General features: G+C 40.2%; 1 protein-coding gene across 2 annotated transcripts in view; it reads right to left on the reverse strand.

Annotated features, from left to right (window-relative positions):
- Positions 1 to 4,109: 4,109 nt before the first annotated feature.
- ELP3 (elongator acetyltransferase complex subunit 3) overlaps positions 4,110 to 22,599 on the reverse strand; it is a 102,150-nt gene continuing 83,660 nt past the window's right edge. For both annotated transcript variants that reach the window (XM_046657140.1, XM_046657141.1), the window contains one exon: positions 4,110 to 5,377. In XM_046657140.1, coding sequence (XP_046513096.1) covers positions 5,301 to 5,377 — 77 coding nt within the window. In that variant the 3' untranslated portion in view covers positions 4,110 to 5,300. The remainder of the gene's footprint in view (positions 5,378 to 22,599) is intronic.

The following is a 22,599-nucleotide window of genomic DNA, read 5'->3' on the forward strand; positions in this document are numbered from 1 at the left end:
TTGTAAAATGGAGACCGTAATTCCTAACTCAGAGGACTGTTGTGAGGGCGCCAACAGGCCTCTGCTCCGCAGACAGGACTTCTCTTTCTTCCTCCCTTTCCCCAGCGTTCCTTTCCTTTCCTTTCCTTTCCTTCAGGCAGATGTAAATGATCCTTTGCCTGCCGCCCTCACCCCCCAGACACGCAGTGGTCCAAGACCCTAGTTCTTGCCAAGCTAGCCAGAGGTGAAAGCAAGCTTCGAATCAGGCAGCTGCAGGCCAGGCCGGCCCTTCCTTGGGGGTCCAAGTGCTGAGCCCTTCCTCTCCTGCCCTAGTTGGGACAGCAGGTATGGTCGTCTGCTTGGGGCTCACATTTGCTAACCTCACAGACGAGATGGGCCCCGAGACAAGAGGATAAGCTTCTCTGCGGGGCTCCAGCTGGCAAAGGAATCTGACTTGAAGCAGTAACTTGCATCGGGGGAGAAAAGCTAAGGTGTGATCACCTCAAAGTCAATAAAAGCATGTTCATGCTTCAGTGCCTTTCAGTGAACCGGCAGCCTGACATTTGCATGACAGGACTTGTTCCCCATCAAACGTGCCGCTGTCTTCTCAATGAGAAAGGCCAAGTGCCAGGCACCTTTGCTCCTCCCCCACCTCCTGGAAGGTGGGTTTTGAATGAAGGGTCGAAAGACTTGGGGACAGAAGAACTAAAGGGAGGGACACAGAAGCAGCCTCCTGTGGATGAGTGAATGCTTGCAGAAAAAAGCTTACAGCAGCAAATCTTAGTATTGAGTCAATGAATGTGTGCAGCCCCACGCTTAGTACATGATCCTAGCTATTGTGACAATGAGAATATAAAAGAAGATACGAAAGACCTGCTTCAAAAAATTGTGGCATCTCAGAGAATGGAATATCAGGTATGCAGTCATTAAAAAGGATGAAGCAGATCCGTGTGCACTGACACGGGAAGATGTTCACATTACATTCTGTCCAGGAACACAGTTCCAAAGCAACATGCACAAGGTGACCGTTTTATGTCAAACGATCCGATGTGATGTTCGTGTGCAGGAGAGACAGCTGGAAGGACGTTCCTCACAGTGCTTACCACAGCTGTCTCTCTGATGGTGGGATTCCAGGTTATTTTGCACTTTTCTGTTTCACTTCGTTATAATGAGCATATGCAATTTTTAGGACAAAAAAAGCTCTATTTATTTAAATAAAAAGAGCAGACTCTTGGCTTTGCACTCTCTCTCACTAGCTGCAACTGTACAAGCTGGTTTGTTGTGAGGATGAAATAATACTGTGAAAGCACACACTCGTTGCTCAGTGCTTCTTTAGTGTCCTCTTTAAACATAAGCTGGCTGGAAACTTTATTTCTCCCTAAAAAAGGAAACGTGGGGTAGAGTGGAGTGAGAGAGGCTGTGTCACCGACTTGGGTTTGAATCCTAAATCCACTCAGTAGCTGAGACCAGGGCTGCCGTGCTGGGCCGCTCGGGGGCACTTTTCGTGTTAGTGTATGCGATCCGTGGACGGTGTAGGAATGGAACTGGGTAACATGATGGCCCTGTCTCTGACTTCAGGAAGACACCAGCCCCCGTGTTCTCATCTGTTAACTGGGGGAGACAGGCGTTCAGCTTTCAGGCTGCAGTGAGGATAACCCAGATGGGGAGGCTGCAGCCTAGGGTAGAGGCCAGCGCCTGCTGCGGCTTGGGTGGCAGCTCCTTCCCTGGGAGGAGGAGTTTCCAGGTGGACAAGAAGGGTATTCTGGCACGTGAGGACAGAGGCAGGAGACGACACTGCACAGCTAGATGCAGAAAGGCAGCTGGGTTGCTACTTCTCATGGGCATGTATTTGATTATCTGCCTATGTTAAAATCAGTTTCTTAAAAAAGTCTGTAAACTTAGTTTTTGGAACTGCTTCACAGAGTGAAACACAAACATATTGCCGGCATACACAACCCTAACATACAGAAATGTGGCCCCACCCCTCCCCACCCCGAAAGGCTGCCAAACTCCCTCAGAGACTCCCTGAGCGGACACGGCTGCCAGCACACACAGGGGACGTCGGCAGCCCATACTGATATTGGCCTGCTTTCTGGGAAGCCCCCAGAATGAGAGTCATATCTTAAAACACTGTTGTGCTGTTGCGGAGTCTGCCTCTCGTCCCTCAAAGCATGGATTTGACAGTCATTTGTAACCTTAGACTCATGTGAAGGAAACAGAAGGACCAACTAGAGGATGGGAGAAGAGAAGGCCTCAGAGCACCAGAGAATCTATTCTTCTGACACGGCTTCTAGCAAAATTTAGAGATTCTAGCAAAAAATCAGATTCTATTGCCAACTGATAAGAAACTCTCATTAAGATGGGCCAAATACCGCACTTGTCAGATATTAGTAACAAAAGCTAGTACTTCTAGTGTTTTATGTTCCACAGACCTGGTTCTAAGACCTTACACACACGAGCACACTCAGTCCTCACAGGTACTGCAGGAGGGAGGTGCTTTTATCATTTTCATTTCACAGCAAGGAAACTTGCTAAGGCACAGTTTACTTGCCGAAGGTCACATCTGTCAAGAAGCCACTTCATTAGTGTAACAACTAGTTATATAGCGTTCGTCCTGGTTTACGCAATACCTCTCAAATGTGACTACATCCGATCCTTGCTCTCACCCTGAAAGATGGCTCTTATCTCACGTTACAAACGAGGACCTGTAGCTCAGAAAGCTGCGGGGACTTGCCCAAAGCTTCAGAGTTAACAGAGGAGCCCAGGTTTTCAGAACCTAGACCTTGAGCCCTTTCATAAACTCAAGGGTCTGTGAGTTCTTTAAGAACAAAATTCTGTCTTCAATTAGATGATAATCTTTAAAAAACTCACAAAAACCTTTGGAAATGCAAACTTGCAATTTGAAAGATGTTTTCAGAGAACAGGCTTTGGGTTTTAAGTTGTACTTTTCAGTATTCTTTTGGGTCAATAGGTATTTTTTCCTTTAAAAGGGGTCCATTCATTCCCAACTTGGAGAAACAATGAGCTTTCACCAGGCCCTTTCACTTGGTGATAATGTATTTTTAAAATCTCATTTTCTATTCAAATAGATTTCAGTCTGTTTTTCATATGGCTTTTTTTTCTGTTTTTAAACTCTCCAGGTGATTTAACAAAAACCTGAACTGAAAGCAGAGCTATCTGACTGGGCTTGAGATGGTTGCTAAGGAGTCATTAAGTATAGATCAGAAACACAAACTGCAGCTTTACAGGTTTCATGCTGAGGCCGGCAGGATCACGCCTAACTGATCTATCTTGTGAGGCGGCCCGTTGGACCGAAGAGCACACACCTCCGGAGGGCCAGGCCATGGAGGTGCCAAGTACTGCGGATGCCAGGAAAAGTCCTTGCAGTTAGCAGAGAAGCTGAAGCTTCCAGTGCCAGAAAGGCTGCAGGAGCTCTGCCCCACTGGTGAAGCTTTACAAGCTCTGCAGCTGTGCACAAGGCTAGGAGACTCACTGCAAGGAAGGCTGAGGAAGAGCTAGAAAGGAGGTATTCTCAGGCCTAAGAGGAAAATACAGATAAAAAATGACAGATATCTAGTAGAAATGTGCAAGATCCTAGGCAATTGTTTTAAAATCTTGCTCTAAATTATCTTTTAAAGGAAAGTTTACATGTGAATGCCTTTTTACAATTTTATAAAGGACGTGTTTGTACATTACAGGTTTTGGTCCTTTTAGGTAGACAGAACAGATGGGAAACTGGAGGCCCAGACTCTTGTGTTAGCCAAGTCGTGCTGCAGGCAGAAGCGAGCCTGCGCCCGCAGTCAGAGACCAGCACACTGTCCACTCTATCTCCAGTTACATGTGCTAACAGCTAGTATGGTGTATGCTTTTTTAGTTTAATAGTTTCATTTTTATAGGGAAAACAAGCATAATTGAGAAGTAGCTAAATTCCCTAAACTGTACTCATGGAAAGCCTTTGTAGTTCCCCAGTGAGCCCACAAGAAAGCCAATGCCATCTGCCTTGTGGCAGTTTCATGAAATAGCAAACAGTACCCAGGAGGAAATAGTGTCACAGATGGGAAACTCAAACCTATGAATTCATGGCAAATGTCACTGCATTTACAGGGAGAGGAAAAAATCTTACGTGATTCTTCTTTGTATGCTGAAGACTTTATTTTTTGAAACTTTTAGGGGAATCAATTCCATTTAATAAGCATTTATAGAATGCCGCAGAAGCCCAGGGGCGCAGGGGTAAGCCACGCTCTGAAGAGCTGCCCCTCTCCAGGGCGCCTCCTTGGTAGGTTACCCGGAAGTCAGAAAGAGGCAGTTCTACAGGATGAGCCTTTGAAAACGCCAATCTGTTCCCTATTTTTAGGTTTGGATCTGTTTTCTATTTTTTGTTTTCATATATGAGTTGAACTCTTTACTTTTCTCCACTGAGAACAAACCAAAATCCATCTTAAAGAATTAAAATGCAGAGAAGAGCTTCTGTGGAAATGAATCTTGACTCAGGGTCACACAACCTCAGACACGTGCACGTCAGACTCTGCGTGCTCAGGACAGACACAGGGGAAGCCAAACGCTTCTCTGGGCCTGAGTGCTGCTCACATTGTTTTGCAGTTGTCAGAGTGTGGGAAGTACAGACAATAAAAAATGTGAAATAAAGGCTGTTTGTAATGGCCCATCAATCATGGTCGACTCCTGAATGGGGAAGGCTGGTTTCAAGCTTGAAATACAAACCTAAAACCTCAATTCCTCTCTCCCCATCACACTGTTATTTCATACATCAGCACAAGAACCAGAACGAGTTGCATGAAAACAAAAGCTCATTTTCCTGTACGGGAATGCATCCGTTGTTAAAGGCCAAAGATCAAAGCCTGACAGTTTTCATGTTCCAACCTGACCTACAGTATACTATAAACAACCTAGTCCTAAGTTTACTCCTCAAATGCTAACAGCTAGTTTTATTTCATGAATTATAGTGTCCAAATGAGTTGATTAATTTGCTTTTCTCACTGTGTCTGAGTCAAGCAGGCCTCATGCAGAATTCAGAAATTGGACAGATGACAAACTTTGAAAACTGAAGTGACTTCTTGAGAAGGGGCAGGAGAGGGAGGATGGGAGCTCTGTGTGCCAGAGGCTCGGGGGGCTTGGTCGGCTGATGCCCGGCCTGCTCCTGAGAGCAGTTTCCAGTCTCTGTGGCCACAGGCTGGGGGTGAAGCTCCTTGCCAGGAGACAGGGTAGGTCCATTTGCTTTGCTCAGCCTCTGCTGAGTATTCAAGATATCACGATCTCTTTTTCTGCCAGGGAGGATACTGCACCAAGGGGGACTGGTGTGGCTGTTACTTTAGCGTCTTTACCATGTACGGGCCTTGTAATCTGTAACCAATCTTTCTGTAATAATTCCTGGTGCCGACCCCTGTGAAGGAGCAGAAAAACAAAAGTAAGAAGAGTCTCTACTAAGCGAAACGTCAGTACCCCTCGAAAGCCAGCAGAGGCTCCCCTTTGAGCTGTCCTCCTCCCCTCTCCCACTCCCGTTCACAGACCAAATTCCAGTCAATATGAACCCCATTTCAATAAGTTCGGCACAGTTTCATTACTTTGGATTCCAGCTGTATTAAAATACAGAAACTCTATTTCAGAGCCTGCGTATTTCCAACCCTGCTGGCAGCACACAGCACTACTTCAGGCGTCGCAGGTGAATGAGAAGAGGTGGATTTAATGGGTTAGATGTCTACACTTGCAATGAAGCCAGACAGTATTATGGTTTCCTGGAAGTTTGAAGGAGAGAAGAGGGGATCCCGAGAGCTGCCAGCAGCAAAGGCATGCTGAAGGAAGAAAGAACTCGCGTATGAGTGTCAGTGCCACACTCACTCATCACGAGTGACAATTTCAGCAAAATCTCACCATCAGTCACATTAAATTAATGGTACTTAATTTGCGTTCTATCAGTTTTGTTTGTATTAATTGGTGTATTTGTCTTGTTATATTATCAGCAGAAGCACCGAAGTTTAGAGCACTTTTATGTTTGTAAACATTTAAGGAACATTAGCTGCTTTAAGTCAATACTGAAGTCTATGAACTGTTTTTCTTTAAAAGGAATCTATATATTAAGTTTGAGAAACACTATCCTAAATGCTGCCTCTAAAATAAAACACAGGATAAGAGGGTAAGGCAGGGCTTACACGGGAATACCCGTAGGCATGGTTAAGAGACGGGGCTTTTTAATTTTTACTGAGGTCATAATAGTTCATAACATTGTGAAATTTCAGTTGTACATCATTATTTGTCAGTCACCATACAAATGTGCCCCTTCACCTCTTGTGCCCACCCTCCCAATCCCCTTCCCCTCTGGTAACCACTAAACTATTCTCTTTGTTCGTGTGTTAGTTTATCTTCCACACATGAGTGAGATCATATGGTGTTTGTCTTTCTCCCTCTGGCTTACTTTGCTTAACATAATACCCTCAAGGTCTATCCATGTTGTTGCGAATGGGATGATTTTGTCTTTTTTTAGGCTGAGTAGTATTCCGTTGTATATATATAATACATCTTTATCCTGTCATCAGTTGATGGGCACTTGGGTTGCTTTCACTTCTTGGCTATAGTGAACAAGGCTGCAATGAACACAGGGGTACATAAGTCTCTTTGAATTGTTGATTTCAAGGTCTTTGGATAAATATCCAATAGTGGGATAGCTGGATTCAGCAGTGTAAGAGGGTTCCCTTTTCTCCACATCCTCTCCAACATTTGTCCCTCTTTGTCTTGGTGATTATAGGCATTCTAAGGGTGTGAGGTGGTATCTTAGTGCAGTTTTGGTTTGCGTTTCCCTGATGATCAGTGATGCTGAGCATGTTCTCATACACCTATTAGCCATCTGTGTATCTTCTTTGAAAAAACGTCTGTTCATATCCTCTGCCCATTTTTTGATCAGGTTTTTGTTTTTTTGTTTAGTTGTGTGAGTTCCTTATATACTTTGGAGATTAGCCCCTTCTGGGATATATGATTTGTAAATATTTTCTCCCAGTTGGTGGGTTCTCTTTTTGTTTTGTTCATGGTTTCCTTTGCCTTGCAGAAGCTCTTTAGTCTTATGAAGTCCCACTTGTTTATTTTTTCTGTTGTTTCCCTTGCCCACATAGACATGGTATTTGAAAGGATCCTTCTAAGACCCATGTCAAAGAGTGTACTGCTGGGGCCGGCCCTGTGGCCGAGTGGTTAAGTTTGTGTACTCTGCTTCGGTGGCCCAGGGTTTCGCATGTTTCAATCGTGGGCGTGGACATGGCACCGCTCATCAGGCCATGCTGAGGTGGCATCCCACATGCCACAACTGGAAGGACCCACAACTATGTACTAGGGGGCTTTGGGGAGAAAAAGGGAAAAAAAAAGTGTACTGCCTATACTTTCTAGGAGTTTTATGGCTTCAGGTCTTTGATCCACTTTGTTTATTTTTGTGTGTGGCATGAGACAATGGTCTACTTTCATTCTTTTGCATGTGGCTGTCCAGTTTTCCCAACACCATTTATTGAAGAGACTTTCCTTTCTCCATTATATGTTCTTAGCTCCTTTATTGAAAACTAGCTGTCTGCATATGAGTGGTTTTATTTCTGGGCTTCAGTTCTATTCCATTGATCTGTGTCTGTTTTTGTACCAGTACCATGCTGATTTGATTACTATAGCTTTGTAGTATATTTGAAGTTGGGGATTGTGATGCCTCCAGCTTTGTTCTTTTTTCTGAGGATTGCTTTAGCTATTCAGGGTTTTTTGTTGCGCCATATGAATTTTAGGATTCCTTGTTCTACTTCTGTGAAGAATGTCATTGAGATTCTGATTGGGATTGCATTGAATCTGTAGATTGCTTTAGGTAGTATGGATATTTTAACTATATTTATTCCTCCAATCCATGTGCATAGATTATCTTTCCATTTCTTTATGTCATCATCGATTTCTTTCAATAATGTCTTAGTTTTCATTGTATAGGTCTTTCACCTCCTTGGTTAAATTTATTCCTAGACATTTTATTCTTTTTGCTGTGACTGTAAATGGGATTATATTCTTGAGTTCTCTTTCTGTTAGTTCATTATTAGAGTATAGAAATGCAAGTGATTTTTCCAAGTTGATTTTGTACCCTGCAAGTTTGCTGTAGTTGTTGATTATTACAATAGTTTTCCGATAGATTCTTTAGGGTTTTCTATGTATAAAATCATGTCATCTGCAAATAGCGAGAGATTCACTTCTTCCTTGACAACTTGGATACCTTTTATTTCTTTTTCTTGCCTAATTGCCCTGGTCAAAACCTCCAGTACTATGTTGAATAAGAGTGACAAGAGTGGGTATTCTTATCTTTGTTCCTGTTCTGAGAAGGATGGCTTTCAAAAGTTTTTCCCTACTGAGTACAATGTTGGCTCTGGGTTTGTCATATATGGCCTTTATTATGTTGAGGTACTTTCCTTCTATTCTCATTTTATTTAGAGTTTTTAGCATAAATAGATATTTGAAACTGTCAAATGCTTTCTGTGTGTCTACTGAGATGATCATGTGGTTTTTATTCCTCATCTTGTTAATGTGGTGTATCACACTGATTGATCTGTGGATGTTGAACCATCCTGTGTCCCTGGTATAAATCCCAATTCATCATGGTGTATGATCTTTTTTAATGTATTGCTGTATTCGGTTTGCCAATATTTTGTTGAAGATTTTTGCCTCTATGTTCATCAGTGATATTGGCCTATAATTTTCCTTCTTTGTGTTGTCCTTGTCTAGCTTTGGCATCACGGTGATGTTGGCCTCACAGAATGTATTATGAAGTGTTCCATGTTCCTCAGTTTTTTGGAACAGTTTGAAAAGGATAGGTATTAAATCTTCTTTGAATGTTTGGTAGAATTCTCCAGAGAAGCCATATGGTTCTGGACTTTTATTTTTGGGGAGGTTTTTGATTACTGTTTCAATCTCTTAACTTGTGATTGGTCTATTCAGATTCTCCATTTCTTCTTGATTCAGTTTGGGGAGGTTGTATGAGTTTTAAGAATTTATCCATTTCTTCTAGGTTATCCAATTTGTTGGCATATAGTTTTTCATAGTATTCTCTTCTAATCCTTTGTATTTCTGTGGTATTGGTTGCAATTTCTCCTCTTTCATTTCTGATTTTAGTTATTTGAGCCTTCTCTCTTTTTCTTAGTAAGTCTGGCTAAGGGTTTGTCAGTTTTGTTTATCTTCTCAAAGAAACAACTGTTTCATTGATCCTTTCTGTTCTTTTCTTTCAGTTTCATTTATTTCTGCTCTAATTTTCATTTACCACCTCCTGCTTACTTTGCGCTCTGTTTGTTCTTTTTCTAATTCTCTTAGGTGTATTTTAAGATTGCTTATTTGATATTTTTGTTTGTTAAGGTGGGCCTGTATTGCTATGAATTTCCCTCTTAGGACTGCTTCTGCTGCATCCTGTATTAGTTGGTATGGTGTATTTTCATTCTCATTTGTCTCCAGATACTTTTTGATTTCTCCTTTAATTTCTTCAATTGTGGTATTTTCACACAATGGAATACTACATAGCAACAAAAAAGTGAAAGGACTATAGCTATCTGCAACAACATGAATGACTCTCAGAGACTTCATTTTGCATGAAAGAAATCAGATATAAATTCCATCAACACGAAGTTCAGACACAGGCAAAACAAATTTTATGGTGATAGAAGTCAGAATACTGGTTACATTTGAAAGATATGGACTGAGAAAGGAAAAGGAAAGTCTTTTGGAGTGCTGAAAATGTTGTATCTTGATCTGGGTTAGTAGTTAAATGGGAACAGATAGATGCAAAAATTAATCAAGTGGTATACTTAAAATGTTGTACTTTATTGCATATATATCTCAAAAAAACAAAAACAAAACTCGAGGAGGCACACCTATTTAATAGATGTTTCAATGTGTTTTAAGAGCTCAATTTGTCCAAAGAATTCAGTGAAACAAGGTGGAATGAGTAGGATGAGAGGCAGGTGGTTAAGAGCCATCACTATATCATACAGACGCATCTGAAGTCATTCAATGCAGTGCTTTCCGTTTCTAGAATCCCACTTGCTAGAAACTATTTTTCCACCTCCCTTTCTCCCACTTTAGCATCCACATTCAAAGTGAACTATGCTCTGTGACATGACAGCATTCAGCAGAGGCACAGGCACGTCAAAATTAAAACCCGACTTTTCCTCATCTTCAGGGACATGCAGAGGCCATTAGCATGGGCAGGTGAATCTAAGGATTTTTGTCAAAGGAGCGACATGACTGACTTGCATTTGAAAGAGATCACTCTGATTGCTGTTTTGAGAAGAGAAGGAATGCTCCAGAGGGCAGGGATTTTTATCTGTTCTGTTCACTGCAGAATTGCTGGTGCCCAGAGCAATGCCTGGCACATTATTAAGTACTCAATAAATATTTGTTCAATGCATAAGTGATCAAGGGCAGAAATAGGGAGACCAGTTAAGAAGATCTTGTAATAATCTAGGTTAGAGATGGTGGTAGCGCAAAGGAGAGTCATGGCAGTGAAAAGTAGCTGGAATCTGGAAATATCTTTTAAGGCAGAGTCAAAAGAATTTGTTGATGGATGTAGGGTGTGACATAAAGAGAGGGGTCCAAAATGACTCTAAAGGTTTTGGTCTGCATAAGCAACGGTTTGGAGAAAGAAGGAGTTGCCGTTTACTGAGACTGGAAAGATGGTGAGAAGAAGGGGTAGAGAGGGAAATCAAGAGCTTGGTTTTGGCTATGCTGCAGATGAAATGGCTATTAGACATGCAAGTGGAGACACTGAGTAACATGTGATTTTGGAAGCCTTTCTTTCTCTTAAAAAGAGACAGAGAAAAATGATCTCTTTTCTTGGACTGAGTAGAGCAGTAGCCTTGCAAGGGGAGTTGGCTGAGGAGGAAGCAGTGATATATGGAGAATGGCAAAGTGGGAAGATGGAGACAGTGGTATGAAGTACATTCACATGGTTGTGCAACCCTCACCACCATCCATCTCCAGAATTCTCTTCATCTTGCAAAATTCTGTATCCGTTTAACAATAGCTACCTATTCTCCCTTCCCTCATCCCTGGCAACCACCATTCTACCTTCTGTCTCTATGAATTTGGTTGCTCTAGGTACCTCAAAGTAAGTGGGAATCACACAGTACTTGTCCTTTTGTGATTTGCTTATTTCACTTGGCACAATAGCTCAAGATTCATCCACGTTAAGTTTAAGCCATTTTGAGCTGAGTTTTCTGTTACTTGTAACTGAAAATATTAGAACTGACATGTAAGCTTGAGGAGAGGAAGAGATCAACACATGAGGTCAAATCAACACTTAAAATCAAAATCCAGAGTGGTAATTCTGACCATGCCACTCTCCTATTTAAAACTGCTCATGGCACGTCCCAAGATAAAGCTCAAATTCCTCAGCCTGATATACAAAGTCTCTCATGTCCAGCCTCTGGTTCACCTCTTCAGCTTTAGTTCCTGCCACCACTGACTTTACTACTTACAGTCCAGGATTATCACAACAGGTATAATTTCACTAGTCTACCATGCTGGCTTTGCTGCTGCCCCTTCAGTGCTGTCCCTCAGCAGCAAGCCACTCCACAGTGCACTCCCATTCATCCCTGAACCCACAACTTGGACACCACTACCCAGGAGCCCTCTGCACACACTTCCCCTATCCACAGAGAAGCTGGAATTCATAACCCCCTCTCTCCATGCTAGCTGTTCTATTGCTTTAGTAATCATGCTGTGCTTTATTTTACCTGCATGTCTATCTCCCCTCCTAGAATGTTAGCTCTTTGAAGTCAATGACTTCTATCATTAGGGCTTAGTACAGTATCTGGCATATAATCAATATGCAATAAATGCTTGCAGATTTACTGTACTGTATTCAGTTATTGCTATGTTGTGTACATACAAAGAAAAAAAAGAACTGGCTGTATGTTAGGTGCCAGGTAGTGGGAATGACTCACTGTAAAGGGATGAAGGGCAGGGCTTCTTAATTTAGGTACAATTTCCTACCTTGTTAGCTAAAAATTTAGAGGCAGCTTTCTGATTTATACCATCACCTCCATCTAATAAAAACTGCCCCTACATTTTTCAGAAATATTCCTAGATTTTTATATTTCTACTCCAATTTTATAAAACAGATGTCATTTTCCACAGACAAAACAATTTCTTATGGAGAATTGTAAATATATAAAATAGACATGATAGTATATCGAACCTCCATATACCCACTACCCAGCTTCAACAATTATCAGTTCATCTACCAGACTTCTAATGCTTCCAGCTTTTTACTTGTGTGAAGTCACAAAATATATTCAGTGTTTCCTTTTGGTTCTGCTCAGCTCACTTAATTCTCCTCTTTCAAACAATGATGGTAATATTCCTTACAAGTAATTCCCAGACTGAAGATGTGCAGTTAGTCAGAGTGCCTTACTTCCCAAAACATGCCGCAACCACGTCTGTCCAGCGTAAATAGGTGCAGAGGTGAGAGAGCAGCTGCTCCTCACATTGAACACAGGACTGGACAGCCCTTGAATAAGTGCAGAGTTCAATGATCTAGAGTGCCCTGTTCTCCTAAGCTTGCCGGTGAAGAGAACAGCTTTATGGGGGTACCACCCACAACTCCTCAGTAATGATTCCCGCAGAGCACACTGCCTCCTGGGCTCTCTACTTTTGTTGTTATACAGGAGGTGGGCCCTAGAAACCACTACCAACTTGAAGAGAGGCACTCAAGCTTTGCTATGTGCCTTTTTGAAGGAAAGGCCTAGTTTTCAGCTCCTATCCTTAGTTTCAATAACATGCAGGAGCACTGAGATGGAAAGTCTACTTCCGGGCCCCCTGGGAAGCTTTAAGTATTCTGGGGAAAGAAGTATGACCTCTAGCCAGCCTGGATTCCAATCTCTTCTTACTTAAACAACTAAACAAAAATATTCCCCATTTGTATTTCTTTGTGCCTCTTGTTTTGTGAAAGACAGATTTCTCCTGTTTCTATAATCTGCAGAACAGTCTGGTAAAATTATTAGTATTCTTAGCCAGCTTCTACGGGAACGTGCCATCAGCTGGGCCGGGTGAAGGCTGCGCTCTGCTCTCCCCTCCATGTTTAGCAGGGCTCCTAGACAGTCCTCGTCACGGTAACTTTCCTTTTGTTAGCCAGCCAAGAAAAAGCAATTACATTTCACAGCTGACGTCAGCTAACCTCCTGGACTGACGTGGGCAGGCTGTCTCACAGGCCCAGTGGAACGCTGCTCCTGCCCTTGAGGAGAGACGCAGCGGGCTGCACAAGTAACGGAGTTCTCTACCCATCACCTGCATGTGATGCTGCTAAATCCTCAGGTTGGGGATTTATATGCAGCAGTCCCCAGGGTGCCCCTACTACAGAGCAGACAGTTGTCAGTAGAGCATTAAGGATGTGGAGGAGTGTGGGAGTCAAAATGCTTGCTTTGTTGTATCCTCCAAGTTACCTAACCCACAACCACAGAAGCTACCTCTATCACAAGGGCCTCTTTCCTACACTTGGAGGCAGGATAAATATGTTTATCTTCACCACTTTATCAGCTGCGATGATCATCAAATGAGGTAAGGTGAAAAAAAGAATATCTTGACATGTACCTGGAGTGATATTCTGAGATTTGGCTTTAGTGACCAGCCTCTGTATTGACCTCACTGGCCTCCACCTCTGCCCTAGGACACATACTCTTCTGGGAGGAGAAAATAAGCTTTTGTGTGTGTGCATAAGTTTTAGAGATTAAAAACTGAGTTATTAACATGATAGGTGATGTGTTAGCTGCAGGCACTTTAGATAGAATGCAGCCCGAGGGCAGAGTGTGAAATGAAAGGCAGAGGACACTGCCTGCTCCAAATGGATGAGGAGCAGAGAGCTGGTGAGCATCGGTGGGAAAGCCCCTTCCCCTGTCCCAACTACGATCTCTGGCTTAGTGCTCCAATGAACCTCCCACCTGCGGGGACCAGGGGCTACAAGCATTTCTCTGATTTTTTTTCCATAACAAATGCTTTCAAGCCTCAAGCCCTCAGAGTAGACAAAAAGTCCTCTGCTTTCTGACCCCCTCTCCCTCCCTTTGAAAGATACGTACCATTTAGCTTAAGACACAGTTTTGATTACTCTAAATATTGAGGAAAGAAAGGCAATCACATAAAACGTACATGCCAACTGCTTCAGCCACTGGCTATAAGAGCAGGTTAATTATTGGTTGATCAATGCTCTTTAATTTAAAAGTGGGGGAAAAATCACAAAACCTTAAAGATGATTAATCAAAGATGAAAATGGAACAAACCTAGCTGTTTACTTAAATTCTACTCTGATTCTATTTTAGAAAACAAGGGGAGGAAGCAGGCAAAAGGAGTAAACTAGTCAACGTGATGCCTGAATTGGCTGAAAAACAACTCTTTGCTTCTCAACGTTACTACAGCCTTGTCTTTCTAAGGGGATAAATCCAATACCACGTAAAGGCTTAGAACACGGAAAATAAACACATTTCCCTTTAAAAGAGAAAATAAGTCAGGAGCAAGAAATGAACCTAAACTCGACCCAGCTTGTGATTCTAACTTCATCTCAAAACAAAGGAAGAACAACTTTATAGTTGAGTGACTATAAAGTATAAAGCCGGAGGAGGAAGACATTTTTCTGAGCACTTGAATACATGCCAGCATTGCATGCTAGATGTTCAACATGCACAAACTTAATTTAAAACCTAACAAGATTGGAATTATTATCCTATGAGAATGTGATTTTCAGAAAGGGTCATAACTCAAGGTCACACAGCTGGGAAGCAGAATTGTAATTCAGACCCAGCTTGCCTGACTCCATGGCTCACTATTTCTAATGAGCTATGGCGCCTGTGTTATGGGTAACGCCCGACCCTGCTTCCCCAACTCTGGCTTTAAACATTGTCTGCTCTGGTAATAGCACAGTACAGAAAGGACATAGGACTTGTCTTGATCACCTCACCTCCAGTTTTTCAGTGTCCTCTATTTGATGAATAACTAGATGAAACAAATATGGTGACCTTATTTCCATTTCGCTAACAGCTTGGTAAGAAACAGAAGAATAAGTCACATAGAAGGGTCTAATAACATAGGCAGGCAATAAAAAACAGATCTTTGTAAACAGATAGGGCTTACAAATGTAAGAACAATTGGGAAGGGGGATACTTTTCAGTAACAGCTTGATAAACTGTGGTCACCCTTTTCAAAACGAAGAGAAATACAATATAGAGTTTGGGAGAAAAAGCAACAAAGATGGAACAATGATGGGAATTAGATCCTAGAGGAATGGCAGACAAGCCAGAAGTATTTAAGTTTATAGAAGAGAAGGTGACTTCAGGCTTGATTATGGCAGACTAAATGATTCTGATTAACTTTCCAGCTGAGGACAATTTAAAAATTTGAACAAAATTTAAAATGCTTCCACTTTAAAAAAAATATCAAAGGTCCAACAGTTATTAAATATCAGGCAGAGAATAAGACAATGTGAGCATCAAGAAGGGAGTAGAGCCTCTTCTGCCTCAGTAGCATTTGCCAATCCAGGAAGGGGAGCTGACATCCACAAAGGCTGGCAGGAGACAAGTGGGACTGGGTAGGAGTCATGTGGCCACCAGAAGACGAGGACTAGCTATAATACTCATCTCACTCCCCTCAACAAAGGGCTGTTGTCTACACTGTGGGAGGTGGAAGAGCAATGAGAGGCAGAATTGCTTCCAAGTATCAAGGAGATGAAGGAACAAGGGTTCTGAGTTCAGAGCCTGGCAAAAGCACAGACCCCAGCATAACAACCTTCTCACTTTGAAGTGAGGGGAGGGATTGCTGGGGAAGGGGTCACCTAGATGACCTAGATAAACCTCAAGCCTTATTCCTCGACAACTAGTGCTTTTAGATGCCTGGCAAAAGCAAAGAGAGATCCTCCTTGCAGGAATCTAATATCACCTAGGTCTTGAGTATTCCTAAAAGCAAATTCTCTCACAAAATGCTCAGCAAATAATAAAAAGCGATGAAGTACCCTTTGAGACAAGACACCACGATAAGAAACAAGAGACTGCAGGGACTCCAGATTTGATATAGACTGTAGAAGAGCTATGCTTACTATGTTCATGGAGATAGAAGGTGAATTTAAGAATGTTTAAAAGCATCAGGAAACTATAAAACATGATATAAAAGAGTGGAAAAAGATACCAGAAATCAGAGAGTTAAAAAATAAAATAAGGGCTCATTAATGGATGAGTTTAGCAGTAGATTAGACTGAATTAGTAATGGAGAAAAAAAAATGGGGGTAGGAGAAGAGGGTATGAGACACAATGGATACAATGAGTAGGTCTAACACATGTTTAATTGGAGTCCCAGGAAGAGTGGGGGAGAGAATGGGATACAGTCAACATATGAGTTAGAGGCTGAAAATTACTCAGAACTAAAAAAAAAAAAAAAAAAAATCAACTCACCAGTTAAGCCCAATGATGCCTAAGCAACCCAAGCAGAGGAAATCTATACCTAGAAACATCATAGTCAAACTAGAGAAAACAAAGACAGCCTAAAAACAAAGATGATATTAAAAAAAAAACATAAAAACAGCCAGAGGGATATCCTCAAAGACAGACATCTGATTTCTTAACTGCATCATTAAAAGCCAGAAGACAGTGGAAAGACAGCTTCAAAGTGCTGAAAGAAATATAAACGCAACCCCAGAATTCTATACTCAGTGAAAACTTCCTTCAAGAATGAAACAAAATAAAGACATTTCATACAATCAAAATGAATACTTTGTTACCTGCAGATTATTACTAAAATAAATTCTTTAGGTGCAAAGAAAACAATACTTGCAAATACCCAAATATCCAGCAACAGTAAATCAGATAAACTGTGATATCACCACATCATGGAATCCTGTATATCAACGAAAATGAATAAACTACCTTACAGATGCAGCAAGGATTGAAGAGCAAAGAAAAGTAAATCTGAATGAATATTGAGTGTATATAACAATAGTAATAGTAATAATATCTTGTGGATTTTTGAAAAAATATATCACACACACAGAAACTTCAGAAAAGAGGATATTTAAATGGACAACACAACTTCATTAGTAATCAGGGAATGTAAATTAAAACTACAGAGAAATATCACTACATACTCATCATATTGACCAACTGAAACTCTTTATACATTCCTAGTGGGAGTGAAAATTGATAGCACTTTAGAAGACCACTTTGCAGACTCCTACCGTTGAACGTATGTACTTCCTATAGTCTAGCAATGCCACTCCTACGTATAGATTCCACAAAAATGTGTGTTAATGGGCCCCAAGATACATAAACAAGAAGATTCATAAGCCCAAACTAGAAACTACCAAATATCCAGCAAGAGTACAACAGATAAATTGTGAGATACTTGCGTAATGGAATCCTACATATCAGTTAAAATGAATGAACATAGTCAGAGGCAATGTGTCTCAATCTCACAATGTTGCACAAAAGTAGCCAGAACAACAACAAAAAAACCACTAAAATGATCCCACTTATCTAAAATTAGAAACAATAAAACTAAACCATATAGTTAAGGGATTCATAATTAGGTAGTGAAAAATAGAAAAACATGGAAGAAAATACCACAAAAGTTAGGCTTCTGGGGAGAAGGAAGAAGGCAAGGCGTAGGGAGAGGATGACTGGGAAGGGCCAACAGGGGGCGCACTTCTTGGATGTCGGCTCCGTTCCTGATCTAAGAGGGGATTACAGAGGCACTGGTTCACAATTCATTGTTTAACATTTAATGAACTTTCCTATTTGTTAGTTTACTGTCAATAAAAATGAAAAAGAAGAGAAGGCACGATTAAGTAATTTCAACTACATGAATGCTTGTTTACATGGGGAAATAAACCAATTCTTCATGTATATGGTAAATCAGACAAAAAACCTAGTGATTTCAACTGGGAAAGAAAAAATATGAAATTACTAAAGAAAAATTCTGGCCTAATAATTTAGACATTTTCATGTCTGAAGAGGAAAATAAATCAGAAATCTGGAGGTGCACTCCTCTTCTTTGACACTAGCTTTGTTAGGACACGAAGCTGTCCTTCATCCCTAGTTACGTGTTGTACTGAATTAAAATTGAGCCCACATCACATTCCTAAAGACAAACTTTAAAAGAGAGAAAAAATATGCTAAATCTAGCCTTTGAAATTTAAATTTCTGATTTTTCCAATTAGATGCAAAAAATTGAGATGATAATTCATGATCATTTAAAAAAATCAGTGAAATAAAAACAAATTAAAGAAACTGTGTCTTAATTACTTTTGGGTTCAATTAATTAACTATTTATTGAGTGCTTGATATATATATGCCTAACAGTATTAATACAAGGCAAATGTATTCATTAGTTTCATTCAATTGCTACTGAAATGAGACTTTATTACATCTCATTGATCTCTTGGTAGGATGGCAATATTTCACTCTTCAACAATGCATACTGATACGAGAGTCAGGGAAAGGTTTTTATTCCGAATGTTTGAAAATGAACCAATTAACTCAATGGCCCTATATCTTTGAAAGAGAATTATTTTCCCCTTCTGTTAAAATAAATATCTTACAAGGTTATCCACGTGTAATCTTAGCTCTTCAAAGTAGTTGGTTATTGTAAGTCACTGTACAGCACACTAGCACATTATTCTCCATCACCTTGGAAGACACAGAGACTATCTAAGGAGAGGTATAAGACCCAAACCTGCTACCCAGCAGCCTAAAGGCTCCTCTATCCATTCTGAAATGGCTATACCAAGATAACAACAAAGTAAGGATGAACAAGGAAAAAAAGTAGGTAACTTATAAAGCAGGTATAGAGAATCTAAATAGAAGCTACTGTGGTAACTTAGAGTAGGATGATGCTGGTGGGTTATCCTATAGATCTTAGAAAGGTTTTTTTCTCACAGGGAGTCTGCTATAGGAGGGCTCACAACCATCCAATTAAAAAATGGAGTGGCTCTGTTCCCACCCGCCCAGAATGTCTGCTATGTCACAGATCATTCTCACTACTTTGCGTATGTCCCAAATCATTAGTGTGTCTCTGCAGAGGCTAAAGATGTGCCAACTATAAGCTGTTAGGAAGAGGGATCCCTTCTATTTATAGCCTTTTAAAAACAGACTTTAAGAAGGAAAATGGTAGAGTAGGAAACTCCAGAGACCAGTCCCTCCACTGAAACAACCATTAAGCTGGAAAAAGCAATCAGAAGCAACTATTTTGGGACACTAAAACCTGAAAAGACGCTCACAGCAACCAGGAGAGTGCTTGATGAAGGGAGAGCTGCTGAACTTTGGTAGGAGGGCAGCAGATGTGAACCGCCTCCATGCCCCATTCCTAGAGTGGCTGGCTGGAGCCAGGGCGGGCAGTAAGCCCTTGTCCTCCAAAACTCTTAGGCTGTGCACTGTTTGGTGTGCAGCTTCCTGTGGGGACTAGTGTGGATGCTTGCCTTTGTTTTGGCGCCCCACTGCTGTGCTAGCTTTCCCAGGGTGTCTATTGTAAGATTTGAAGAGACATACACCATTCTCTCCTTTTTCGAAGATCCAGACATTTAGGGAAATCCTTGTCAGGTCACAGGCTGATTGCAGAGATGATAGAACAGAATTTTTAGTGATCACACACAACAAAAAATACTGACTTGGCAAAAATAATTTGGAAAAAGTCACCATACAAATGGATGACTGCATCCCTCAAGAGCAATCCCTGAGGAGAGAATCTACTCAAATGTGCAGTTCTGAGCAAAAAATTGCAAAGCATACAAAAAACAGGAAAAAAAGAATTTGACAGAAACTATGCCTGAGAAAGCCTAGACACTAGAATTATTAGGCAAAGTCAACTGTGTTAAATATGCTCAAGGAGCTAAAGGAGACCACGGACAAAGAATTAAAGGAGCACAAACAACAAAAGCAAAAATCAACAAGTGGGACTACATCAAGCTAAAAGCAAAAGAAAGAATCAACAAAATGAAAGGCAACCTACAGAATGGGAGAAAATATTTGCAAACCATATATTAGACAAGGGATTAATATCTAAAATTTATAAAAAACTCAATAGAACTCAGTAACAATCTGATTAAAAAACGGGCAGAGACATTTTCACAAAGAAGACATCCAAATGGCCAAAAGGTATATGAAAAGGTGCTCAACATCATTAATCATCAGGGAAATGTAAATCAAAACTACAATGAGGTATTACCTCACACCTGTTAGAATGGCCATCATCAAGAAGACAAGAGATAACAAGTGTTGACAAAGATGTGGAGAAAACGGAACCATTGTGCACTGTTGGTGGGAATGTAAATGGGTGTAGCCACTATGGAAAACAGTATGGAGGTTCCTCAAAAAATTAAAAATAGAACTACCATATGATACAGCAATTCCACTTCTGGATATATATCCAAAGGAAATGAAAACAAGGATATTGAAGAGATATTTTCACTCCCATGTGTACTGCAACATTATTCACAATACCCAAGATATGGAAACAACCTAAGGTTTGTCAATGGATGAATGGATAAAGAAGATGCGGTATATATATAGAATGGAATATTATTCTGCCACGAGAAATTAGGAAACCATGCCATTTGCAACAACACAGACAGACCTTGAGGACCTTATCCGAAGTGATATAAGTCAGACAAAGACAAATACTGTATGATATCACTTATACTTGAAATCTAAAAAAGCTGAACTCATAAAAACAGAGTAAAATGGTGGTTTCTATGGGCTGAGGGATTAGGAAAGATGTTGTTTAAGGGTACAAACTTGCAACTTGTAGATAAATAAATCCTGGAGATCTAAGGCACTGTATAGTGATTATATACAACAATATTGTATTGTAAACATCAAACTTGCTAAGAGACTAGACCTTAATTATTCCCACCACAAAAAAAGAAATGATAATTATGTGACGTCTTAGCGGTATTGGTACTACTACATTGGCAATCATATTGCAATATATAAATGTATCAAATCAACATCTTGTACACCTTAAACTTACACAATGTTATATGTCAAATATAATTTCAAATAAAAAAAAGAAAAAGAACTAAAGGAAATCAGAACATTGTATGAACAGAGAAGGCATGTCGATAAAAAGATAGAAATTATAAAAAGAAAACAAATAGAAATATTAGAGCTGAAAAGTACAATAGCTAAAATAAAAAAATTTTGGACGGCTTCAATGGAAGTAGTTCAATGGGAGATCTGAGCAGGCAGAAAAGAGAAACAGTGAACTTAGAGATAATGAAATTGAATTTATCCAGTCTAAGGAGCAGAAGGAAAAAAGAACAAGGAAAAATGAACAGAACCTAAAGGACATGTGGGAAACCATCAAGCATACCGACATACACATCATAGGAGTCTCAGAGGAGATGAGAGCAATAAAAAGCAGAAAAAGAAATAATGGCTGAAGACTTCCCAAATTTGATGAAAGACATGAATCTACACTTCTGAGAAGTTCAACAAATTCCAAGCAGGATAAACTGAAAGATATCCACACAGAGGCATATTATAGTCAAATTGTCAAAAGCCAAAGCCAGAGAGGATCTTGAAAGCAGCAAGAGAAGTGACTTGTCATACAAGGGATCCTAAGTTAGATTAACACCTGATATCAGAAACCATGGAGGTCAGAAGGCAGTGGGATGACACATTTAAAGTGCTGAAAGAAAAAAGTGTCAATCAAGAATCTATACCCGGCAAAAGTCTCTCTCAAGCATGAAGGAGAAATTAAGACATTTCCAGATAAACCACAGCCCAGGAAGTCTGTTACCACTAGACCTTCCCCACAAGTATCCTTCAGGCTGAACTGAAAGGACATTAGACAGTAACTCAAAGCCATATGAATGAATAAAGAAAGAACACTGTAAAGGTAACTACATAGGTAAATATAAAAGCCAGCATTATTGTACTTTTGGTTTGTAACTCCTTTTTTTCTATATAATTTAAAAGGCAAATTTATAAGACAATATATACATTTATGTTAATAGACACACAGGTCTAAAGATGTAATCTGTTACGATAACAATGTAAAAGAGAGACAGATGTATAGGAGCAGTGTTTGCATACTATTAAAAGTAAATTGGTATTATTCAAACTAGGTTGTTATAAATCTGTTAACTGTAACCCCAAGGTAATCACTAAGAAAATAACTAGTAACTAAAAGTGAGATGGGATGGATATATTATTATCAAACAAAACACATTTTAAGTCAAAAAAGTTTACAAGAGACAAAGCACATTATATATTGATAAAGGTTTAATTCATCAAGGTTTAGCAATTATAAACATATATAAAGCTAACAAGAGAGCCCCAAAATACATGAAGCAAAAATAGACAGAATTGAAGGGAGAAACAGATAGTTCCACAATAAGAATTGGAGACTTCAACACCCATATTCAATAATGGATAGAAAAATCAGACAGATCAATAAAGAAAGAGAGGACTTAAACAACACTTTAAACCAATTAGACCTACCAGACATATACAGATCACATCACCCCCAAACAGCAGAATACACATTTTCCAAAGTGGACATGGAGCACTCTCCAGGTTAGATCATTGTTCAGGCCATAAAACAAGTCTTAATAAACGTAAAAAGACTGAAATCATACAAAACAAG

This window comes from Equus quagga, chromosome 3 (genome assembly GCF_021613505.1).
Source record: "Equus quagga isolate Etosha38 chromosome 3, UCLA_HA_Equagga_1.0, whole genome shotgun sequence".
Classification (NCBI taxonomy): Eukaryota; Metazoa; Chordata; class Mammalia; order Perissodactyla; family Equidae; genus Equus; species Equus quagga.